This window comes from Apostichopus japonicus, chromosome 2, assembly GCF_037975245.1.
Source record: "Apostichopus japonicus isolate 1M-3 chromosome 2, ASM3797524v1, whole genome shotgun sequence".
NCBI classification, from domain to species: domain Eukaryota; kingdom Metazoa; phylum Echinodermata; class Holothuroidea; order Aspidochirotida; family Stichopodidae; genus Apostichopus; species Apostichopus japonicus.
Window position 1 is genome coordinate 21,396,219 of NC_092562.1, and position 22,513 is coordinate 21,418,731.

The 22,513-nt window shown below is 36.0% G+C and overlaps 1 protein-coding gene and 1 long non-coding RNA gene across 6 annotated transcripts; one reads left to right on the forward strand and one right to left on the reverse strand.

Annotated features, from left to right (window-relative positions):
* Positions 1–312: 312 nt before the first annotated feature.
* Positions 313–9,789, reverse strand: LOC139982094 (uncharacterized). Of its 2 annotated transcripts, XR_011797979.1 has the most exons (6): positions 9,598–9,789; positions 7,395–7,564; positions 6,204–6,356; positions 4,473–4,550; positions 3,408–3,578; positions 313–2,176 (listed from the first exon to the last, which is right to left on the reverse strand). It is a non-coding gene; the product is annotated as an uncharacterized lncRNA (long non-coding RNA). The 2 variants fall into 2 exon arrangements; XR_011797978.1 differs by lacking the exon at positions 9,598–9,789 and having other exon boundaries at positions 315–2,176; positions 7,395–8,905.
* A 291-nt stretch (positions 9,790–10,080) lies between these two features.
* Positions 10,081–22,180, forward strand: LOC139982063 (protein HGV2-like). 4 transcript variants are annotated; one of them, XM_071994588.1, is made up of 15 exons: positions 10,085–10,349; positions 11,420–11,536; positions 11,994–12,193; positions 12,731–12,822; positions 12,877–13,138; positions 14,385–14,488; positions 14,764–14,843; positions 15,109–15,273; positions 16,066–16,123; positions 16,719–16,800; positions 17,885–17,967; positions 18,184–18,297; positions 18,896–18,961; positions 20,134–20,253; positions 21,290–22,180. In XM_071994588.1, exons 1-15 carry the CDS (start codon positions 10,306–10,308, stop codon positions 21,323–21,325), a joined length of 1,623 nt encoding a protein of 540 aa, XP_071850689.1. In that variant the 5' UTR covers positions 10,085–10,305; the 3' UTR covers positions 21,326–22,180. The 4 variants fall into 4 exon arrangements, with proteins under 4 accessions (XP_071850694.1, XP_071850689.1, XP_071850680.1 ...); XM_071994579.1 differs by having other exon boundaries at positions 10,086–10,349; positions 12,731–13,138; XM_071994593.1 differs by lacking the exon at positions 20,134–20,253 and having other exon boundaries at positions 10,081–10,349; positions 12,731–13,138.
* Positions 22,181–22,513: the final 333 nt, after the last annotated feature.

Below are 22,513 nucleotides of genomic sequence, written 5' to 3' on the forward strand. Positions count from 1 at the left end.
TTTTAATATGGGTATTGGAATGTGATATCAATTGTGCCATATATGAACAGAAATCTTAGTGTGGTACACTGTTTCAACCCAAAATTGTGTTTTAAACTAAAATTAGTCTATGAAATCAAAATTAGTTAACTTTTTTTCAAATTTGAGAGGTGAAACTAGCATGTATTGAATATGTAAATCATAGCCTTATTTTTCTTTTCTTAAATAATTACCTACTACTTTTTTTCCCTGAAATATATCTGTCGCACGATACTATTTATTAAATTAGTATTGTTAACGTTGATCATTCTGCAGTTGGTTCCTCACAATGGATTGTATCAACATTGTTACTTTTATTGTCTGTGGGCTTTGTTCCATGATAACATCCAATACAGTCAGTCTTCACTCTACATGCTTCGCCATGTTTAGTCAGGATATCAGACCATTGATGGTCATCATTTGCATTTAATAGTGATAATAAAAGAGAAACTCAAACACTGAAAAACAACTGCAAGTTGGCAGAGACAACCAATTCATATTGTGAAATAAACCTTTGTTTAATCTGCTGAGAGTTTCATAAATATATGTTTGAATGATATGTTATAAATTTGTAATAAAAACAAATATGAAAGTCTGGCAAAGTATCGAGCTGCAATAATACATCAAAGGGCATAATATGTATTTATATCACTGAATTTAAAAATTGGACGGTAGTTCTGGATATAAACATAAATTTATATAACAGGCAGTACTCCTCAATTGTGCGGTAATATGAGGAAACCATGTAAAAGAATATAGTTCCATACCTGTATGAAAGAGCAATATTAAATATGAGAGATTGGCAAGGTGTGTAACCACACTCCCATATCAAATGGCAAGAAAATAATCTTCTAACAAACACCTTAAAGCAGCATTTTACGTTTGGTCGCCGATTTCTACTTTTTTGACATGTCTATCAAGTTTTTTACATATATCAATCACAAAACAGCAAACTAAGATATTAGCCAAGTTTTTCCCTGCCAACAACGTTTGGCGAGTAATTAAGGATATTTGCAGATAATGAGAAGAGTGTCCACGACAAATTCCACAGTTAAAATTAATCACATACAGTTCCCCCAAAACCCACTACTTTGAATTCAACCAATCAGAGATGCAGGTTTAGTTATGAGGCATTGCTAAAAATAGATTCAAGACTTTGTGTTGGTACAACCAGGGAGATGTATGGAGCTCCCTGGTACAACTGTCATATAGACTGTACACAAATAAAGCATGGTGTTGTATTACATAGACCTATTGGTCAATGAAGTTCGTAGTGTTTAAATATTCATATTATGGGCGAGGTTTCTTGGGTTCTAACGGAAATATCTTGTGAAAAACAAAGTTTAAAGTTGCAATTTTTCGACTTTTATGCCACCATTTGAAGTAAGATTTAAATAGATAAGCTAGTTATATATGTCGTTATGGCATAGTGGAGTCAGTGAGGTTGAGAAAAATCATAGAAAAGGACGCAAAATGCTGCTTTAAGAAATGAGACCCTTTATGGACGATGAACTGACACTGTCGTACTGCACATTTGTTGAGAAAGGTCCAGGAGGATCAACATGCTCAATATATATATTTTGTTTACTCCATAAATCAATTAAGTATGTATAAAACATATGTATAATATGTATAAAAAGGATGGATGTTAATTTTGAAACATAATAGTAACAACAGTATAAATGAAAACCAATACTAAATACCTAAAGGAAAATATACCTTTACACTATAATAGATGACAGATTGGAAAGGTAAACGTGGCATCAATCAATTATCAAATGGCAAGAAAAATTCTGGTTAGGCAATAATCTGCCTCTTAACATGTAGTAAGTGGCCAGGGGAGAAGATAGGTAGCTGAGGTAGGTAATTGTTGAGGTAAATGTATATATTTTTGTCTGCAGCTATAAAATTACACCTGTGTTTACAAGGTTTCATTAATTTGAGCCCTAGTAACCGAATGTCCAATGACCTCCACAAAAGCAATAGGCTTCTTGTAATTAACATCTACCTAATAAATATGAGATTTGTCCATGCTCCTCTTCTTGAGATATCGTATTTATAGAACAATTAAAACTGGTGGCTGAATTTCCATGGACCTTAAACATATCTCTGGTACGATAATACAATCAATAGGACCCGTCCGGTTGTCCCTGGTGATCTGCACAGGTGGAGAAATGGAAATACAAATACAAATTTTCAATAATTTTATTTAAGTAAAGTACTGAAATCATCACATTGCAAGGGCCATGCAAACTAATTTTCATTCCTTTTATGTTAACATTGACACTAAAGAAATAATTCTAAATAAATTGATGATATACATAACACCCATAAAGATTTGAATACAATGTAAAACAAAGAATGAATATTTGTTTTTGCTAATTAGTTGCACTATTGTTTGATATTGAAATAATGTAAAAGCATGAGGTGGCCATAAGTCTTACTTAATCATAAGACTTAAACCTTACTGAAACAAAGCTGTGTACTTGTTTGTTGCAAATGTGTCCAAAATTATAACCCAATGAAACTCCATAGCATTAGCATATTATTAGAATATGGATTATTGTGGATATGCATAAAAAATGACATACTGTGCTCTTGAACACCAGCTTGTTGAATGCAATCAATTTTATAGGCTCCACATTTTCATACAGGAAACCAATGAAAAATCTCATATTATAGCCTATGACAGGGGTGGGCAACCTTTTTGAATGAATGGGCCAGATAGAAGGAGTAAACAATTGATTGGGCCGCACCTAACCAACAACCTGCTGTTGATTTCAAACCTTTGATTCCGAGGACTTTCAAGCAATAGGTGTGTGTACTTAATCTGTATTAAGTACACAGATTAAGTGTACTTAATCTGTGATGTCAATACTGTGATGTCAATACAGTACTGTTGATAATTAATGGGGATAATAGGCTTACTTGACAGCATCCTTAGACCCGATAAATTCGAAGCAGCTAGCTCTTTTTTTTTGTGATGATGTAAGATAGATTGTTTTTTTTTCTTGAGACATCTCACAGGCTGCAAAAAAATCACAGGCGGGCCAAATGTGGCCCGCGTGCCATTGGTTGCCCACTGCTGGCCTAGAAGGACACCACAACTGTTATTCAAATGGTTAATCAATATATTTGCAGATCCAAAATATGTGTAGAAGTTGCCTATAAAATACATGCGATGGGGAAGATGTAAAGGAGCTTAGAATGAGGGTAAATATATTTGAGCTTTTTGTTGTTCATTCTCAGTACAATTAATTCCAATAAGTTAATGACAGTTTGTCAGATCTAATGTTATGACATCACCACAGCTTGCACATTATTTTTATGCAATTATGACTAGATATAACTTGAATCCTTACAGATCACATATAATAGCAGCAACTTACTAATAACACATCTAAGCACATCTTGGCAGCATAAATTGCTCTTAGCTGCCTCGGTTCATTAAGATGATGGAGGTCTCAGTAAAAATCCTGCGGGCATCCCTTCCATTTTCACAATGCCTTGCGTCACCTTGGAGTAATGCATCCTTCTGCCACTTACTCCACATGCATCAGCTTCAAATATTATAAAGGAAAATGGTCATTATCAATTACAGTTCACGTTGTGATGTTCAGCTTTAATGAATGCTAACTTTTCAGTGTGCTAGTGTAAAAGCTGGCTTGGAGTGGTCAAATACAAAACAGTTTGCTATGTACAATTCATGCATCAAAAATTTATGTACTGATTGATGTCATAAACTAATGGCAAACAAAACTCAATTGCATCACATTTTAATACTTAGCTTCTATTGCTTGTAAACTTTACAATATTTCATGCTTAACAAAGAACATAATTAAAGACCAACTGTTAAGTGGTTAGAGAAATTCTGAGCAAGATTAAACGGTATGCAAGAAAATTAAAATCTCATAAACCTAGAACGAGGCATAAAGAAAATAATATGAAGTTTCCATATTATGTGATATGTCATTTCATGCCATATTAAAATGTGTGCTGTAGCCATGTGCAAGTGATTTCAAAAAACACAATTAATTTTACAATGTGATATCTGACTTTATTAATAAGGTAATTAACCTAAAGTACATCTGTCCATTAGGCACTGATGTCATATGTAAAAAGCATTAAAAATCACGTTTTCTAGCACTGCAGTCTGCAGCCTAGGAGTAGTCAGTGTCCTTTCTAAGGAATTCATCAAGAACATAGGTGGTACACCTAAACAAGACACCAGCTGAGCAAACACCTGTCTAGTTATGTATAATTTTGTGACAGACATGACTTGAGTATAAAACAATATAGCATATATATACTACTGACATGTCACTGTAACTCTCTTTGTTCAGAATTGAAACTATCAGTTATTTGATTAACATATTTTGTTAAAAATGAATGGCAAGATCACTTAGAAATAAGAATGTTCTAACAGTGCTTGTACAATCTCATAAGAAACTTACAATATTTCTCATTAAAAATTGGTTGTATGACATTGATTGTCACCTTTTCTGTTCCAAGAGCACTGGATGGAAAACCCTCTGTTTGGTAAAGAAAATCAAGAAACATGTGGAAATAGTTAATGGAAACAGCTGCAAGGTCGTTAATGAAAATTTAATTCTCTCAAAACACATCCACACATGCATGTAAGGCAGCAACCCTTCTCGTTAAGTTCAATAATTGTGAAATTATATATGTGACCAAGGACAGAGGTTAATGTAAACTATGGATATACAACTCCAGTTCATAGCAAGTTTTGTGGTTTAACTAACAAAGAATATTTTAGGAAATTGGTGTGATTATGCATTATGGCACAATTCCCAAGTACTATAATCAGTATTGTGTTTTTGAATAATAATAATGATAATAATCAGCAGTTATTTTTACGACGCTTAAGCAACCACAAATTTGGGAGAAACCCACAGGGGCTTATGGATTACAACTTAAATGTCGAGTGGTTTCCAATTCAACATTTTAACTCAAATTTGGAATTTTTTCAATTTAGGAAGTCATTTCAGATGGGTAAACCGTAGATTGCTCTTGGATGAAAAACCCACCTTATATGACCCAGCCGGGAATCGAACCCGAACCTCCCGATTGCTAAGCCTCATTGCTTCAAATGCCACCACCTTTATCCATTCGGCCACAGCACCGGTCAATTTTAATAATTGTAATTTAAAGGTAGTCTGTATTGGCCCCAAATTATAGCATGCTTACAATTGCTAGAACTTTTAAAAAGTACTTTTCTGGAGGTCTTTACTTCCAAATTGTTCTCAGACATTCTACATGCACACACAAGATGACTGAATGCCCGGTGTGGTAAATTTCATCAAGGGTGGTAAAAAAACAAAAAAGGAATTTTGACTAAAGGTGACCATATTTGAGAGTCTAGCATATTTGGGGCCAATGCAGTATTACATTAAATTTGCTATAGACCCAAAAAATCATAAAATAAGAAAAACTTCTCCAAGAACAGGTTACATTTCAATACTGTGGGGTCAAATGGAAAGGGAGGGGGGTTGGAGGGGTTGCTTGTTAACTAAGTTGACTGGACTACCTGGTGTTACATACTAAATGAGCTCTTCACAAACTAGGTGAAACTCAATGCAATAACTTTTACCTTTGTAGTCTTGAGTAACATATTTTAAATGCATTACAACTTGTCACAAAAATGAATGGTTTTGGAATCCTTCATTCTTTAGTCTGTCCAATTAAAGCTGGAAGAAAACTTCCGGTATCAGTAATTAAAACTTATATATAAATGGATTCATACTTAAAAATAATTCTGCACTAATGAAATGATATCATTATCATACTGGCGATATGACCCAGATTCCAACATATTCCAAAGTGAATGGTTTCAAACAAATCAGGTTTAAAAATCATTCAAATTCAACGTTTAAAGCAAATAAGTGATCCAAGACTGTCCTTTCAAACGGCATAACTATGTACAAATAGGTGGATTCTTGGATTTCACTGCATTTAATATTTAAATTCGGTGGCATAATATGGTACCAATTATATTTGGTATAATTACATGTGTACATGCCAACAGTTACACTGCAAAGTTAATTTTCTTCCTTGTTCAATATCAATAGTGTACCTTGGTCCATCTGTACTCTTATCAAGCCTTCAAATATTGTGAGTGATGGACTTTGCCGCTACCCCAAATGCTTTCTCAATGTATTACTTACAATTAAGGAAGGCTCTGAATGACTCTTTGGCCAGTCCAGGGTACTCGTTAAGGAACATTGTTCCTTTTGATGTTCCGTAGGACATCATCTCACTTCCGGTACTCAGGACCAAATATCCCTCAGTGGTTGGTATATTTCTTTTAGTTTGTCAATCTGTAGTTCAATAAAATAATTGATATCTGATAATGTTCAATTTATGTTACATCTCATGAGATTTATAACTTTAGGAATTTCTGCACAAATATTGCAAGTAATATGACAGGGAAAGTAAAAGGCAAAATGCTTCATACAGTAGGATGAGCCCACCAAAGTTTCTTTGGTAAGACTTCCATGAAATGCATTTGTCATACTTGCATGACTAATAATTACCATAATTTTCTTTTCATTTTGATCAGGAAGCAGAGCTCAGATTAAAAAGTATCCTGTTAACATGTTACAACTATGCTTAATTATAATTATAATAACCTATCCAATAACACATCTGCCAGCTGACTGTGGAGAAAGGCTAGCCAATAGGCTGTATGATGCTTGTTGAGTACGTTGATATACATTGTACGTTGATAAACAAAGCCAATGAACTAAGCGGATTTTATCTTGAATTCGGTCTGACCTTATATTTAAATTTTATGTCATGTACAGTATGTAAATAGACCTGTCTGACATTATCTGTGTCAAGATGCAATATTTTCCTCTGCATGCATACATATTAGAATGTGGTCGTACATTTTCCCATTTGGGCTAAAACTTAAAGCAAGTTTAATGTATTGTATCCCACATTCTTGCCAAGGTGTTAAATACTTGAAGTTATCCAACAACTGTACATAACATATTACATGACACAGTTGCATTGCTTATATGGATTTTTTGAAGGGTACTGTATAATAGGTAAAATGGTAATTGTGAAATGAAACAACAATTGTTTGGAACTTGATTGGCTAACTTTTAATTATCACATTTTCACCAACATTTTTGGTGCATTGGACACAGTACAGGGATGTACTGATAAAGTTTTTATAGGGAGTGCAATGATAGTACAGCTAACACTACAGCTGCTGACACTATACCTAGGACACATTTCATTTATAAAGCAAACACAGTTTGAAGTACAAATCAGTAGTTTATGGCAATGGGATAAGATTTCTCATATTTAAATCGAGAATTTTTTGGCATATTGAAAGCATGAATATTTACCATTGATAGTGTTTTTTTTGTGGTCTGCGTCCATTCTTTCTTCCTCCATTTCTGGTATGTGGGTATTGGGAGGCTTCTGGCCCTGGCTCTAAACAGCGCCCTCTGATCCTGACCTAAGGTCCTCCAGCTCTATCTCTGAAGCCTCTCGCTTCTGGTAAGGTGTTTAAACTCTTCAATAAATGTAAATGAAGAAGGGGACAAAATGAATTCAACCTTTAAAACAACGGTACCCAATTGTTCAATAAGTTTAAAGAACTTGATAAAATGACTGTATTTCACAATTTTGTGGTTGAAATATTTCACAATTGATTCTGTAATGTCAACAAAATTAAAGCTCTCTGATTTTACCCATCAATAATGACATTTGTTTAAAATCAATATTCCTTTCTTTCTACTTTTTCAGTACTCACAATGTTAATATGTTTTGGAAACACTGAAATCTTATAAAGCGTGTAGGCCTAGGAAACCATAAGCTGCCTTTGATGTATGTTAACTGTTTGTTTTGTTGGAACAGAAGGAAAAATATTTTGGGGTCATTTTATTTCTAAGATATACACAGAGCTTAAGTATGATTAACTGTCATTGATTTGATACACAAAGTAAACAGGACACAATAGTTGAGGTAGTCATGCAATGCATTCAGAAATAATGATGAATAGTGATTGGACAAGAAGATGACTGCAGTGCTTCAAATTCTGTTTCTGCTCACAAATCCATCAGTCTGGAACAGACCAGCTGTACTGCACAACTGGAACTATAGTTTAAGAATGGTTCTATTACTTAATGCAGACCTAGCTAAAGAAAACTGGCCAATCTGGGCTACAATATACAGATGGCATAGTCTTAGAACATACTGGCATCACATGTTCATTAAATGTCAACATAGGTTCTGGCTTTTTTTCTTTTCAAATTGAATGATGTAAAACCTGAAAATAATCAAAATACAATCCAATCTTTTCCTTCAGCTTCACCAGCTCTTTTATTGGTTTGAGCAATGTAAATGTTGCACAAGTTCGTATTAATTTAACAATCAGGGAAGATACTATGCCACAATCTGTCTACAGTAGGCCCGAGCCACTTTCCTGGTTGTGAGAAGACACTCCAACCAAAGGGTTCCCCTTCCTGAAAATCTATGAACTTGCATCAAAGTTTATGAAGATCAGTGCCCAATCCATATGCATGTGCCTCGTCCATTATTCCTAGTCTTACTCTATAGGACCTCTAGGCCTAGAGTATTTAAAAGACTTGGGTTGTGTCATATGGCTCTAAAGGCCCATGCCACGAAAGTGTCCATTAGCTATAAGTTGCATCCAAAAACCCGCCGTTTGTACTGAATGGCAGGTTTTTTCCAGTTGGTTAGCTGAGTGATCAGTCCCATCTTTTCGCACCTTAGTTGAGCTGCCTATATTCATCTATTATGCAACTCTTCACACAGCTAGTAGCCAAATCACTATCAGATTAAGGCAGACATGGCAAGGTGTGAACAAATCAACTCTTCCAAACTAACCAGTCTGTTTGCAAAAGACAAAAAGTTTCAGTAAGTTGAGGTCAAGAGAGCTGAAAAATGCAACCTGTGGTTATGGACTTATTCTCGCCATGCTATAGCTGTTGCACTTTGCTAGTAAGGCTAGTGCATGACCTATAATTGGGATATAATGCTGCTATAGCAGTAATAATAGCACAGACTAAAATTGGTCATTACAGTCAGAATAGATAGCCTATATATATGGCTGAAGTACAATTTACGTTATGAAGTTATGCTAGGCCCTATACTGACATCTGTTGAACACTTATCGAAAACAGAAGGCATGAATTACCCGATGTTCCTTCATGATCTAACACGGATAGGGTTTCAAATAAGCTACGTAATTAGGGGTCCTCTGCTATCCTTGGGTCTTTAAACTATTATTCGCAGGCTTAGTATCTACTTAAATAATAGAAGTAGCTCACATAGCCGGCATATAGGCTGGGCTGTAAATGTAATGTAGGCCTAGGGCCTAGGCCTTAACTTAGTTAAACTAGCCTAGGCTAGTATTACTTATTATAGTAATTACTTTCTTTTTACATTGACGTACTTTGCTCTTCAGTTTCCTAAATGAATTCTACCTTAGTAATTACTTTTCAATAAAAGTGATGGAACTATATTGAAAAGCTCTATAAATTCAAATTTTATCATGGCCAAAATATCAGACCTGTTGCTTACCTGGTTGTTTACACACGATATGGTTTGTGTACAACCTCCGTACCGCCGTACGAGTAATACCTCAAAAGTTCGCGGGGTTTCGCATGTCTACAAGATACGTCATCCATTGGGTAGTATCATACATGATAACATTTCTCGAGATACTAAACTGTGTGCAAAACGGTTTTCTTGAGAAATACTGTTACGTGAGGACTGGGTGGTTGTGAAATTCGGTAGATGAATATTCAGCAGTTATCTATTGAATATTGATTACTCGAAGGTCACGTCTCCGATATTCCATCCATGCGTAGTCTCCCCTACATACAATTCTTATTTAGCTTATTTGTTGGTTCAATTTTGTTTATAGTTCGTTATAAATGCTCAGAATTATTGTTTATTTGTTTAAAAAGTGTATTAGACAATTAAGAAGCGTTTATTATAACACAAATTGAGAAGAAAGGAAATACGTTGTGGTGCGAGGTTTTGTGACATCATCAAAATGAACAGCTGGCGGGATTCAACACAAAGACGCGCGAAATACACATGCACCTGGAAGTTCAAATAACTGTAAATATCCTTACATACCATGCAAATTAATAATCCGTTCACTAAAAGTATCTACTAACTGTTAATTCACCATTACTTGGCACTCGTATTTCAGCCTCTATCAAGAGCACAAGGAATTCCTAAAATACTGAACGCAATACCACACCAAGTCTGTACATCAAGATGCTGTCTGAAACCGGACCAAGTACATCTAGTGCTGAACAGAGGTAGGCTAATCTAACTCAGTTGATATTGGGCCCATGTTAGGACAATTGACTAGCCCTATTCATTGGACTAATTTCTGTCTGTTTAAATACAGAGGCAAGGGCTATAGTTAGGCTTTGAAAAGGCCTGGCGAATCATAATTTAGCCTGCCCTTTGCAAAAACACAAAGTATGACGACGACGAGGGAAAACAGTGTTATTAACTTGTAGTTGTAACGTTAGAGGAATAATTACCTAGCTTAAGTTACAATAAGAACAAAAGTACAGTTGGCAACTGTTAACTGGGTTTAGACTAGGCTGCGTCTTAGAAAGTACATGTAGTGTGTGAAGGATAATCAGGAAGATCCTAGGCTATGTATCAAAACTGCAAGTATATATTAAGTTCATCACCAGGAACAGTGCATGATAGATGATTACTAAATCTTTATAAGCAGCCGGAATTATTCTTCTCAAGAATGACATTCAAGCTTGGGATCACTACCTTCCTAAGTAAAACCATTTGATTTACTAAGAGTAAGAGGTCAAAATATAATTGTCCTAGTGTCATTGTCAACAGTTGGAGACACCTTGTAGTAAATGGTATGTTCACAGAAAATTGCATTCTAAGAGGAGGGTAAGTGAATGCAAGTCTGTTAATTTTACTACAGTATGGTTGTGATATATTCAAGAGCACTTGCCTATAGGATTTTAACCTATCAGTTATTCCAGATAATGAGGATATTTGTATCTGCAATATATCATGTGTTTTGATGTGGCAGTTAAATGGCTTTGCTAATTGGCGACTAGTAATATATATTCAATATGCTATAATATATCTGAGGGCAGTAATGATTTATTAATAATGATTTCCATACAGTTTATCTGGTGCACCAGATACTTGACACCAGCTACATTGCTTGTGTGCCACTGAAAGGCAAAGAACAAAATTTTCAACTGTCATTGTTTTGTATTTTAACTTAAAATGGGGATCATTTTAGCTAGAAGATTGTTTGCAGCATAGTATTTTTAGTGTGAATTGAAATTACTCACCATGAAAGCTCACATTACAAACATTGGCTAATTTTCAATTTCAGTCGTGCTGATGATGTAGATGCTCAAGCAGTCAAGTTACTCGGTGAGGGAAAGCGCAACCTCTTAGTGGGAGATGCACCATCTGCAGTCACTTCCATTCAGGAGGCTTGTGAGATTCTGTAAGTACTACATGATACCAAAGCTTCTGGTACATTTGTAGCGATGAAAACTGTTGCTCTTTCTGTGTGACGAATGCCCAGATTTGCTATAGGAGTTGTGCGGTTTCACAGCCTCAAGTTTGCTTTAAAAAAATGGCCTAAGTTAATTTTTTAATAATTTCCTTCACTGTCTTTTATAAACTTAACTGTATTTGTAGATTTGCTTTAAAAAGTACCGACTTCTAGTTAGAAAAATTGCCTCAATTTTTATGGTGCATGACCAGTTTGGAAGTAGGTGATACCATGTAGATAATGCCTTGCTTACCACTGCCATTGTGTGTAAATGTCGGTTAAAAGTCATTTAGTATCGAGAATTGGATTAGGCATGGCTTGCATCACCATGGTACAGTACTATAAATAGCAGACAAGCATTTAAAAGATACATTCAGAAAACTAGTCATTTTTTTTCTTCTCTTAGTGCCGCCAAATATGGTGAAATTTCAGACCAGTGTGCCGATCCATACTATCACTATGGAAATGCTCTGTTGGAACTGGGTCGAATGGAGTCTGGGGTCTTAGGCAATGCCCTAGATGGAGTTCCTGACGGCTCTGCGACTGACACAGATGATGAAACTCCAAATACAGATACTAGTGTTGAAAGAGCCAGTAAATTGGAAGGTCAGTTATCACTGGGAATATATAGATCATAATAGCATATTTTTTTAGGGTAGGGAGGGAGGGAGGGGTGTGCACTTTTGGGGGGCATGGATTTTCCTTGATTAAGATTAAATGTTGTAAGCAAACTTTAGAAGTTCAATTTTTCCTACATTTGTTATATCCTTACATCATTAACGGAATGTAAAGATTACTTGCTAGTTTGTAGATATTTCTATATTTTCATACATTTGTTGATATCTCCCTATGCATATTTAATTTTTGCATATTTTTCTTGAAACTGAATGCAAGAAAATATTTAACTTGTGTTTTAGAATATTGGAATACAAATGGTGTCAACATACTTTGTAAACTTAATTGAAATAACCAAATTACAAAAATTAAACGCAGTTTCAAATTTTGTAAAATGTTAATGCTTTCATTGATCTAGTTCAGGAGTCTCAGTGGAGTAAATTTACTGCAAATTACTGCAAAGTGGAGTAAATTTACTCAGTGGAGTAAAAGTACAGATGGTTTCTTTTTATCCTTGCAAAATTCCAGGCGATGAACGAAAGCAAGTTGTCGAACAGGTGAAGGAAGCTCTGAAAGCAAATTATGATCAGTCCTTAAAGTCTGCCAATGGGGAAGCTAAGGTCAATGGGGAAGCTAAGGTCAATGAGGAAGCTAAGGTCAATGAGGAAGCTAAGGTCAATGAGGAAGCTAAGGTCAATGGGGAAGCTAAGGTCAATGGGGAGGCTAAGGTCAATGGGGAGGCAAAAGTCAATGGGGAAGCTAAGGTCAATGGGGAGGCTAAGATCAATGGGGAAAAGAATAATACCAGCTGTAGTGAGAAAGAAAAGCACAAAGAGGAAGAAAAAGCTGAACATAAAGAGAAAGATGAGACAAAGGATGATGGAAAAGATACCACAAAGACTGTGGAGGCAGAAGGTCAAAAGAAAGAGGTCAAAGGTGACTTGCATACATTATGTGGTTGCCATGGCCCGACATGGCTCATTTGATGGACAAACACATTCACTGTTTATGGTTGTGATTTTGGTTTGACATGATTGTCTAAAATAACACTTGTTTTAATACTGAAACATTGTTACATTGTCCAACATTTCATCATTTGTCACTGGATGTTTCACTATAGAGGCTACTAATTTACATATGCATAGGCTTAATGTTCCACCATTAAACTATTACTTAACGTCTCGCGAATAATTTACGTATGCATAGATCCGACTAACTCGAAGTTTGTTTTCTGTGTTTGGTCAAGGTGAAATAAGTGTTTGTACCTTTTGTGAACTGTTAGCTTTTGCAAAGCAAGCTACTATTGCACATAAAACTTGTATATTTGAACCCAACTTAAAACCTGGTGTAATTAATCTTGATAGAGGTGAGAGTGAAGCAGTTGCGAAAATTTACCACTAGATTTAAGTACAATGAACTTTATGATTATCAGTTACAGTGTTAACTGATCTTGTAAACAGCAGATGTGTATAAAACCAAGGCTGTTGGTGGCAAATGAAGGAATTGCAAAATGACTTTACTTGAGTGACTGAGCATGAGTGTAGGCATGATTAAAACTCTTTCTAATCACGGTCTCTTGTAATGTTTTCACTCTGTTAGTTACTCTCGTTAACAGGTACTACACAAATAACAAACTGTTTACACTCCACACTTTGTGAATTTCATCATCACCTTCATTGCACAGAATTTCTTGCAGGACGCCAATATGGCTTTGAAAAGATGTGAGTAGCAAGATCTATGCCTGCCTCGTCAATTTGCTTACAATTTGAATTTGGACTAGAAACATATTAATGTTGCTGATTTTGGAGGCTTTAGTAGCTTACATAGGTTTAGTGCCAAAATACAATATTTCACAAAGAAAGGTAGCCAACCTCCATTTTGAATATGAATTGTTTCCGAAGAATGCAGTATTTTACTTATTTACATTAATAGCAGGACTGAAAATGTATCGATGTCAAAAAAGGTCGTTGCCATTTCTTTTGGTGAGAGAAATTAGATTTTAAATTTTGTGCATCAATTTTGAAGTATATGAACTTAGCTCTATCTGTAAATATATTGTGGACAAAATCTGCTACACCTCGCTGTCTTTCAAGTTGTCATAGCAACCTGTATTTCTTTGACCAATTGGGTGAATTTCCAGGCCTCAAACAGCTTTCTTGTCTGTTCCACCGTTTTTTATCAGATACGGGTGCAGGTACCACTGATATGGGAGAGGAGGCTGGCAGCACGGAGGAGGATGAGGACTCAGAAGATGAAGGGTCGGCAAATGACACAGGAGATGAAAACGTGAGCATCATTAATTTCCCGTTTGCTGAACTCTTCTTCGAGCCGTCTCTACAACTTGAAATTTTTAGTATGCATGCTATAACAATAAACTGCAAAAAAAACCTCACAGAACTTGGCAAGATGTAAGATGCAGGACCTTGTAGCTTGTAATAAGAGATTCTTGGATGTCAGTTAATAATGTCAACGTAGCTGCTTATGCTATTGTATTTGCTCTTAAGCCATCCTTTCTTTCATCAAACTTTCCCTATTTTTTTTCTTCAAATTTTAATTGACAGAAAGAGGCCAACCCAGATGACATTCCAAACTTTCAACTCGCTTGGGAAATGTTAGAGCTTTCAAGAGTTATCTTCAGCAGGTAATTTTTTTCGGAATTTGTCTTTAATAAGGCTTTCATGAACAGGATAAATGGATTGCACTGCCCCTTCCATTTCCCCTTCCAACCACCCCTGCATTTGGTATTCTCAGAAGCCAAGGAAAATCTTGCACCTATTTTGATGTGGGCTTTAGATTTCTTTCAAGAAGTATCTCATGGCACTCTGCATAGTTCTTTGTCTTTAGCGTTGTTAAAATGACTGGCTCCCTCAAAATGTGTTTAAAAAATTTCTTCCATCTATTCATAGAAAATCAGACAAAGAGCATAAGCTGAAGGTTGCTCAGGTTCATTTCAAACTCGGAGAACTCGGTCTCGAGACAGAACAGTATGCACAGAGTTTGGAAGACTTCAGTAAATGTTTGGATATTCAGAAAACTCACTTAGAACCAGAGAGCAGATTAATTGCAGGAAGGTAAGGTCATATCAGTTTTAATGAACATTTCTTAAGCTATTAATTTCCTTTGTTTCCTCAGTAATCCCACCTGCAAAACACTACGGTGAAGTCACAGACCAGCAAACAATCAAGCTTTTACCTATTTTTTTACTCTTTCACACCTTCCCCTCCCTGTCACCCCTCCCTGTCACCCCTCCCTGTCACCCCTCTATTTCTCTTACCCAGTATGACTCTTTCCTTAAAGAAGTTGGTGAATAAAATTATAAAAGTCCCAGAATTACTTTCACTCCTTTCCTGTGGGTTCAAATCTGCGATTGGATAGGCCCACCTGACATGAAATGTTAAATGCTTCTGGATGTGTTCTCCATTCAATGACTTAAAGGCTGCGTGTTTTAAAAATAACTGCTCTCCAAAGTATATCATTTTTCTGGAAATATCAGCAGTACATGGTTTCTGATGACAAAAATACATGTGAGGTTTAGGCTTTCAAATTTGTGGAATCATATGTAGACTATATTTTGCAGTAAAATGGAGTTTCAATTGGAAGACAGCTATAGGAGCAAACTGTATCCATCTTTTTATGAGTATTGTTTGCTTTGTTTGGAAAGTTCATAATGGCATAAGTCCTACCCAGGGCAGTCAGTCTAAGTCTGTTGGTGAATTTTGAAAGCAAAATTACTGTTATTGATTGTCTGTGCTCCATCTGTTCAGACATTGGCATTTGTGCCTTTCTTATATGCCTTGTTGGATTTCATACCAACCTGTGCTTTAAACATGCGAACACGATTTTATTTTTTTTCCTCTCCATAGCCATTACAATCTTGGTCTGGCTTTCACATTCGATTCCAAAATGGATAAAGCAGTAGAAGTGAGTTCTCCACCTTCATTCAACAGTTCTCACTTCTAAATGTTGGTGATATGCCCCAGTTGAAAAATTGTCAAAAAATAAAATGTACGTGTGTCGGGAGGATAAGATGCCAGCTAAAAGTTTGTTTGCCAAAAGAGCAACATTCAAATGCTACAAATTCCTACGATGGAAACTATCAAATTTCCTGTAGAATACATGTAGAGTATTTCATGAATTGGAATGGTTTTGTCATTTCAACTCACTTGTTAAGTGGAAGCATTTGGTTTGGTTTTATCTTTGAATTGACATAACTATATTCCACTTGCCGGCAGTGCTGTACAAAGTTACTGTCCGAAAACCATCACAATTGTGTATACAAGAAAAGGTGCATTTAGCTGTTAATTTGCAATCAACAGTTAAAACATTTGGATATGTATGCTGTGTTGTTGAAAGCAAAAGTTAATGGCCTGTTAAAAGTAAAAATGTGTTGTTTTGTTTTTTATCATAAATGGAACGATAAGTAACTATATGTTGTGCTCAAATGTGTGCATGGCTGTATGTGTAATGCTCCAAACACAACCAGATTTTATTTAGCCCAATTCCTTTACTCGATCAGCATTTCAGTGCAGCAAAGAAGACCATCGAAGTGAGAGTAACCAAATTAGAGAAAGATGTCAAAGAAGCAGAAGAAAAGAAAGGTAATTGGTAACCTTTGGATTAAATAGATGACTTAACAACTGCTACTTAAATATTTGAAAATAACCTTGACCCCTCGCTCATTCACTTTGGCCAATGAGATGGTAGGATGTTAAATACCACATGAATCTATGATCAGTCGATTAGTCAGAACGCATGGATTGTACAAGGCTCAATATATGAATTTAGCATTGAGCAGGGTTACCATGCTGAAAAATGGGACACTGCATCCCCCCTCCCTTTTAAAAAAGGGCTACATAGCTATTCCTGGCAAGTTTATAGGGCTAATATGCAGCCATCGATCATCTTTGTGTTGATATTGGATTATATCATGCTTCCAAAACAGTTGCGTATAATTATGCGAACAACATGTCTTTTATAGTTTGTGTATTTTAAAGTGGTGATATTATAGAATCAGTAGTTTGCAGACAAAATATTTTCGTTGCAAAAACGGGACGATCCATATATATTGTTACGCATGGTAACCCCAGCATCGAGTGAATCTTTGGTATGCTTGGTCTGTAATCAGCTGTACAGTTCCGAGCAGCAGTGAAATCATGCAGCAACAACATGATAGGTGGACGCATGGTTACCAGCAGCGAATAAATCTGTGGTATGCTTTGTCTGTAATCAGCTGTACAGTTCCGAGCAGCAGTGACATCATGCAGCAACAACATGAATACATGATAAATGGACGCATGGTTACCCTAGCAGTGAATAAATCTGTGGTATGCTTGGTCTGTAATCAGCTGTGTAGTTCCGAAGCAGCAGTGACATCATGCAGCAACAACATGATAAATGGACGCATGGTTACCCCAGCAGTGAATAAATCTGTGGTATGCTTGGTCTGTAATCAGCTGTATAGTTCCGAGCAGCAGTGACATCAAGTTGTTTGGTTTTCGTGCCCAGGCTCTATCTATCTTGGGACAACTATTCTTTCAAATTATCCTGTTGGCTGTCATATTATCATTAGCCTATAATTGTAGCCTATACACACAGTAGTTAAAGAGTGTAGGCTACACTCGAGTTAGTACTTTCAAATTGTCCCCACTATCACACTTGCTTGTTTGCTCATTTTCATTTCAGAAGAGAATTACGAAGAAGCTGTTAACAAAATGAAGAAAGAAATAACTGAATTGCAAGAACTCATTCCAGATATCTTAGCCAAGGTAAGTAAGTTCCAAGTTAGGACAACCAAAAAGGTCTTTGGCAATAATGTACAGTATTTGGTCCTTTGCATACCTTGTCTATTTTGGAAACCTAATCCCCTGATAAATGTTTGGACATGCAATAAAACATGTTTACTAAATCTTATCAAACACCTGTTGATTTTGCTTGGAGCGCCATTTGTACATTTACCATAATGTGTAAAATTTTCGTTTCAGATTGAAGATGCCAAGGAGAGTAGAGCTGAGCCTATGGGCGAGACATCATCTGCTTTTGATAAACCATCTTCGTCCTCTGCAGCAGCAGGTTCTTCCTCGGCTCCAGTCCAAGCAGTAAGTCCTCCCAAGAAGTTAAAATCAAATGAAAGTTTGTCATTTGTGGCGCTTTTGTTCTGCTATTATGGCTATTTACTAAGGGTAATGCATTAATATGCTCATATTTGAATGTGTGTTTGTTGTCAAAGGCATTTTCAAGTCTAACATAGTAATGGATATTACAATCCCCCTCAGAGCAAAAGCTCCAAAATATATATATATTTTTTAACTTCTAAGATCATCACAATGCTTCCTCTCCCTAACCCTCCTCTCTCCTACCCTTACCCAAATATGCTAGAAAAAGGGAAATAATGGTCACATGTGCTCAAGCTTAGTTGAAGTTTTACTGCAACTGTCAGAGCATGCACCAACACCAACAGAATTACTTTAGATTTCTGTTAATAATTTGAAGGTCTAGAAGTCGGTAAGGTAGTACTTTTGATTAATTTATGTAACTATTTACATCTGTAAAGTTTAGGCAATATCAACCTTTCTGATTTGTCTTCCAGATTCCAGTAATAAGTGTCAGGTTCAGCAATGTAGTAGATGTTTGTTGTGATTTAAGTAATCATTAGATTGCTCAGGCAATTCTAACCTTACTTGGTTTCTCTTCCAGCTTCAAGTGAAGAGGAAGCCAGATGCTGTTGCAGTCTCTGACATCTCTCATCTTGTCAAGAGAAAGGTAAGATTTAAATTATCTTTTTGAGCTAAACACCAACTTTTTTAAAGATATCTTCTTTCTTACTGCATGACTCATCAGGCTGTACTGCCTCTTGCTATCATTTGTAGCAGCTGTTCATTGTCAACAGTAAAAATTTGATTTCTATTTTGTACTTAAAATAAACGCAAAAAGAAAAAATAATCTGCACAATTAGATGTCATTCTGTGATCATGAATAATGAGCAATTATCTAATTTCCTTCAGTTAGCTTTTCCCACTTGATGACTATGATATGAGCAACATGTCTGGGTAAAAGATTTCCAGTCAAATGTTGGTTTTTACTAAATTACTTGCTAAATTGCTGTTGCTTTTAAAGTAAAATTACTGCATTCTGCTCCACAAAGATCACCAGTTCACTTGCAACAGACAAGTTTAGTTTTCATACCTGCATTTTGTAATGTTCAACAAGGTCTAGACTCTTAATTTGATGGCTTAGTGTTTGCCAAGTCATAAAGTTGTCTATTTAATGCAGTATTTTCAAACATTCATAGGCTGTATACCTCTATGCCATGCACTTTATATCATATGCTGACCTCCCACACACTCCACTGTTGCATGAACAACCCTCCTTCCTGCATATTGCATACCTTTTCCTCATGTATTATGTATACAGTAGTGTAAGTTGATCAGAAAACGTACCACTGAAGGGAATTCTTATGTAAGTTTTGTGGTTGTGCATATTGTTGACAAATTAGGTAGGTGATAAACGATATGACATCCAGAAAGGAGGGACCACATCAGGATATATTTAGTGTCTCATGGGCATGATTGATAAATTTTTTTTTTTTTTTATTTACCAAATTTATATAGCACTCTTTTCATGCTTAAGCATGTTCAAGAGCGCTTTACAATGACAACAAAATGACAAATATGAATATGAAGAATAAAATTGATGCAGCTTAAATATTAATATAAAAAATATATATATATATATATATGAAGGAATAATTTTAAAAATTATATAGATTTACAATGAAATTCCTAAAAAAAATATATAAAAAAATGTTTACGATAATCATTCAGCATGCAGCTGTTCCAACTTGGCAATAGTTCTAGTCGTGCACAAGGTCTTGCACAAGGTTGTAATCACTACTGTGCCGCATGACCCACGGTTGATGTTTTGCTCTTTGACAGAGGACAGAGGATGGGGGCAGCAATAGCACGAGCGATGACGCTGCGGAGAAAAAGCGAACAAAACAGGAGACGGGTGATGGAGATGCAAAACCGGTCAATGGCAGCTCAGAGGCAGATAAGGTACCTCTGATTTGATTTGACATTCTTGATGGTGAAAACTGGGGGCTTTCTGCCAATAATAGTTGTCTGTAAATTTACCCATTGCATAATATCTGAAAAAAGGCCATGAAATTTATGAAACTAACAGGATTCTTCCATATCTCAGCCGAGCTGGAAGATTGCGTATTCTTTTCTTGCATACTTTCAAGTCATGCTTGATGCTAGTGGTGGCAGCAATCTTTCTACATATTCATTGCTTTGCTTGCTTGGGCAGATATACCACTACTTTCATGCAATATGTTGAGGGGTTTGCAGCATGTGGATAGGATGCTCTTTACAAATAAATGAAACTAAACAGAAGGTCGTTGGGTCGAGAGTTATGTTCCACAGTGGTGTTGCTTTTCAACATTGAAACTCTCCCTACTTCAGATGTCGAGCTTGAGGCTCTTTTGTAAATTATTCTAAAATTGGCCATCTTTTTGTTGTATGCAGTCTTCTACTGCGTAAATGTTTTGTTACTCTGTTACATTAGTGCTAAGAAAGTGTACTCGGGTCGAGAATTTGATGTTTCACAGAGGTGTTTCCTAAATTTCCTTTTCAACATTGAAACACTCCCCTACTTGTGCTCGAGGCTGTCTTGTAAATATTCTAAATTAAATTCTAAATTAAAATGTATTGTTAAGATGTTGCATTAGCACTGAGAAAATGTGTTATCACAGACTGTCTTCATGGGACCATTAATACCTTAACATTGACCTATGCACATTCTCCTTGGTTGGTAACTGGTTAGGCTTATGATCAAATGACTGCATCCTAACAGGCAGGAAATTCTTCCTATATAGCATGTTTAAGACAGAGAACTGGCAGTAGTTTCGCAAAGGTTGCAAGTTTAGTAGTGAAATGCAACTAGGCATTGACATTATCCATACCCTTGCCCATTACAAGATCTATTCAGCAAACCCTAAATATTCTCAATCAAATAATAGCTCATGAAACTGCTGCGATCATATTTCTGGCGACGTTTAATGCCATTTTCTTCTCTTTTTTTCTGTGTTAGGATGAAAAAAAGGACTCGACCATGGAAACTTCCTGAAGGTGAAGACCAAATGTTTGAGAGTGTTCTTTTCATCAAATGAGAAGCACTTTCTATATAAATAGCAAGACGAGACGATTCTAGAACGTCTCTAGAGAGACGACTCTAGAGTTCGAGAATGAAAAGGATATATGATATAGAACACGATGTTACTTCTGTAAATAACTTTATTAACGCTGTCTTCGTAGCAGCAATTTTTTCTACCTTAATCTTATTAAGCGTCATAATTTCTAGCACATATTGTATTGAGCACATAAGTCTGTTTAGTTGTTGAATGTAGGGCAAATTTTTAGGGTAGGTCTGGTCGTCTGAGACCAAGTTTCTCTACAGACAACCAAGATCAGCCGCAGACGTTGCATTGTAACTAAATACCCCCCAATAGGTAAAATGATATGGCCCCCAAAGCTGGGTTTTCTACTCACCACACCTACAGTGTACGTGTTGGTCGTTGGTTTCCTAGTTTTTCAGACTACCAAATTTGTTGTTTGAACAACCAAAATGCCAGGCCTGGTTGTCCGAGGGTACAACCAGAAAAAAAAATGGTCCTTAAAAATTTGCCCTGGAATGTATTTTGTGTAGTGATAATTTTGTTGAATCGGGCCAGAGTTCGAGAACAAAGGAATTTATTGAGAGATTGGGATACCAGAGGAACAGGTATGCAGTACTTAGGGGATTGGAATATGAGGAATTGGGAGTCATAGGGGAGATGAACATGGCTTGTTACAGCAAGGGTTCTGAACTATATGTGAATGATTCATCAGGAGAGGTTAAACATGCAAACTCAATGCTACTCCTTTTTTTGTGTGTATAATTTCAGACACTTTTGGTATACAATAAACAGGAGATTGCAAATAACTTGTCGATTCTTTATTCAGTTCTTGTACATTGATTAAATTATACAGTAGTGTGCAAATGCAGTCTGTTTATGAAGACGCAGGCATAGTATATAGAGGCAACGATACTTCCAACAACAAAAATCAATACATACTGTAACCACTTGTGTACAGACAGAGACAAGAAGGCTTCGACTGGATATTTACATCTATTGCATCCTTGAAAACTACAAAAAATATATATATATTTACATATATAAGTTCTCAATTAATGTACAAAATATCTTACAAAAATAATCGATACATTGCAAGCAGTACAAAACATTAAGTATCACATAAACACTAGAAAATGCAA

Excerpts from the sequence above, each read along its gene's own strand:
- LOC139982063 (XM_071994579.1), top strand. The coding sequence starts at position 10,306 with ATGCTGTCTGAAACCGGACCAAGTACATCTAGTGCTGAACAGAG. Across the intron at positions 12,194-12,730 it reads AAGAGCCAGTAAATTGGAAG|GCGATGAACGAAAGCAAGTT; the intron begins GTCAGTTATCAC and ends GCAAAATTCCAG. Across the intron at positions 18,298-18,895 it reads CCTCGGCTCCAGTCCAAGCA|CTTCAAGTGAAGAGGAAGCC; the intron begins GTAAGTCCTCCC and ends TTTCTCTTCCAG.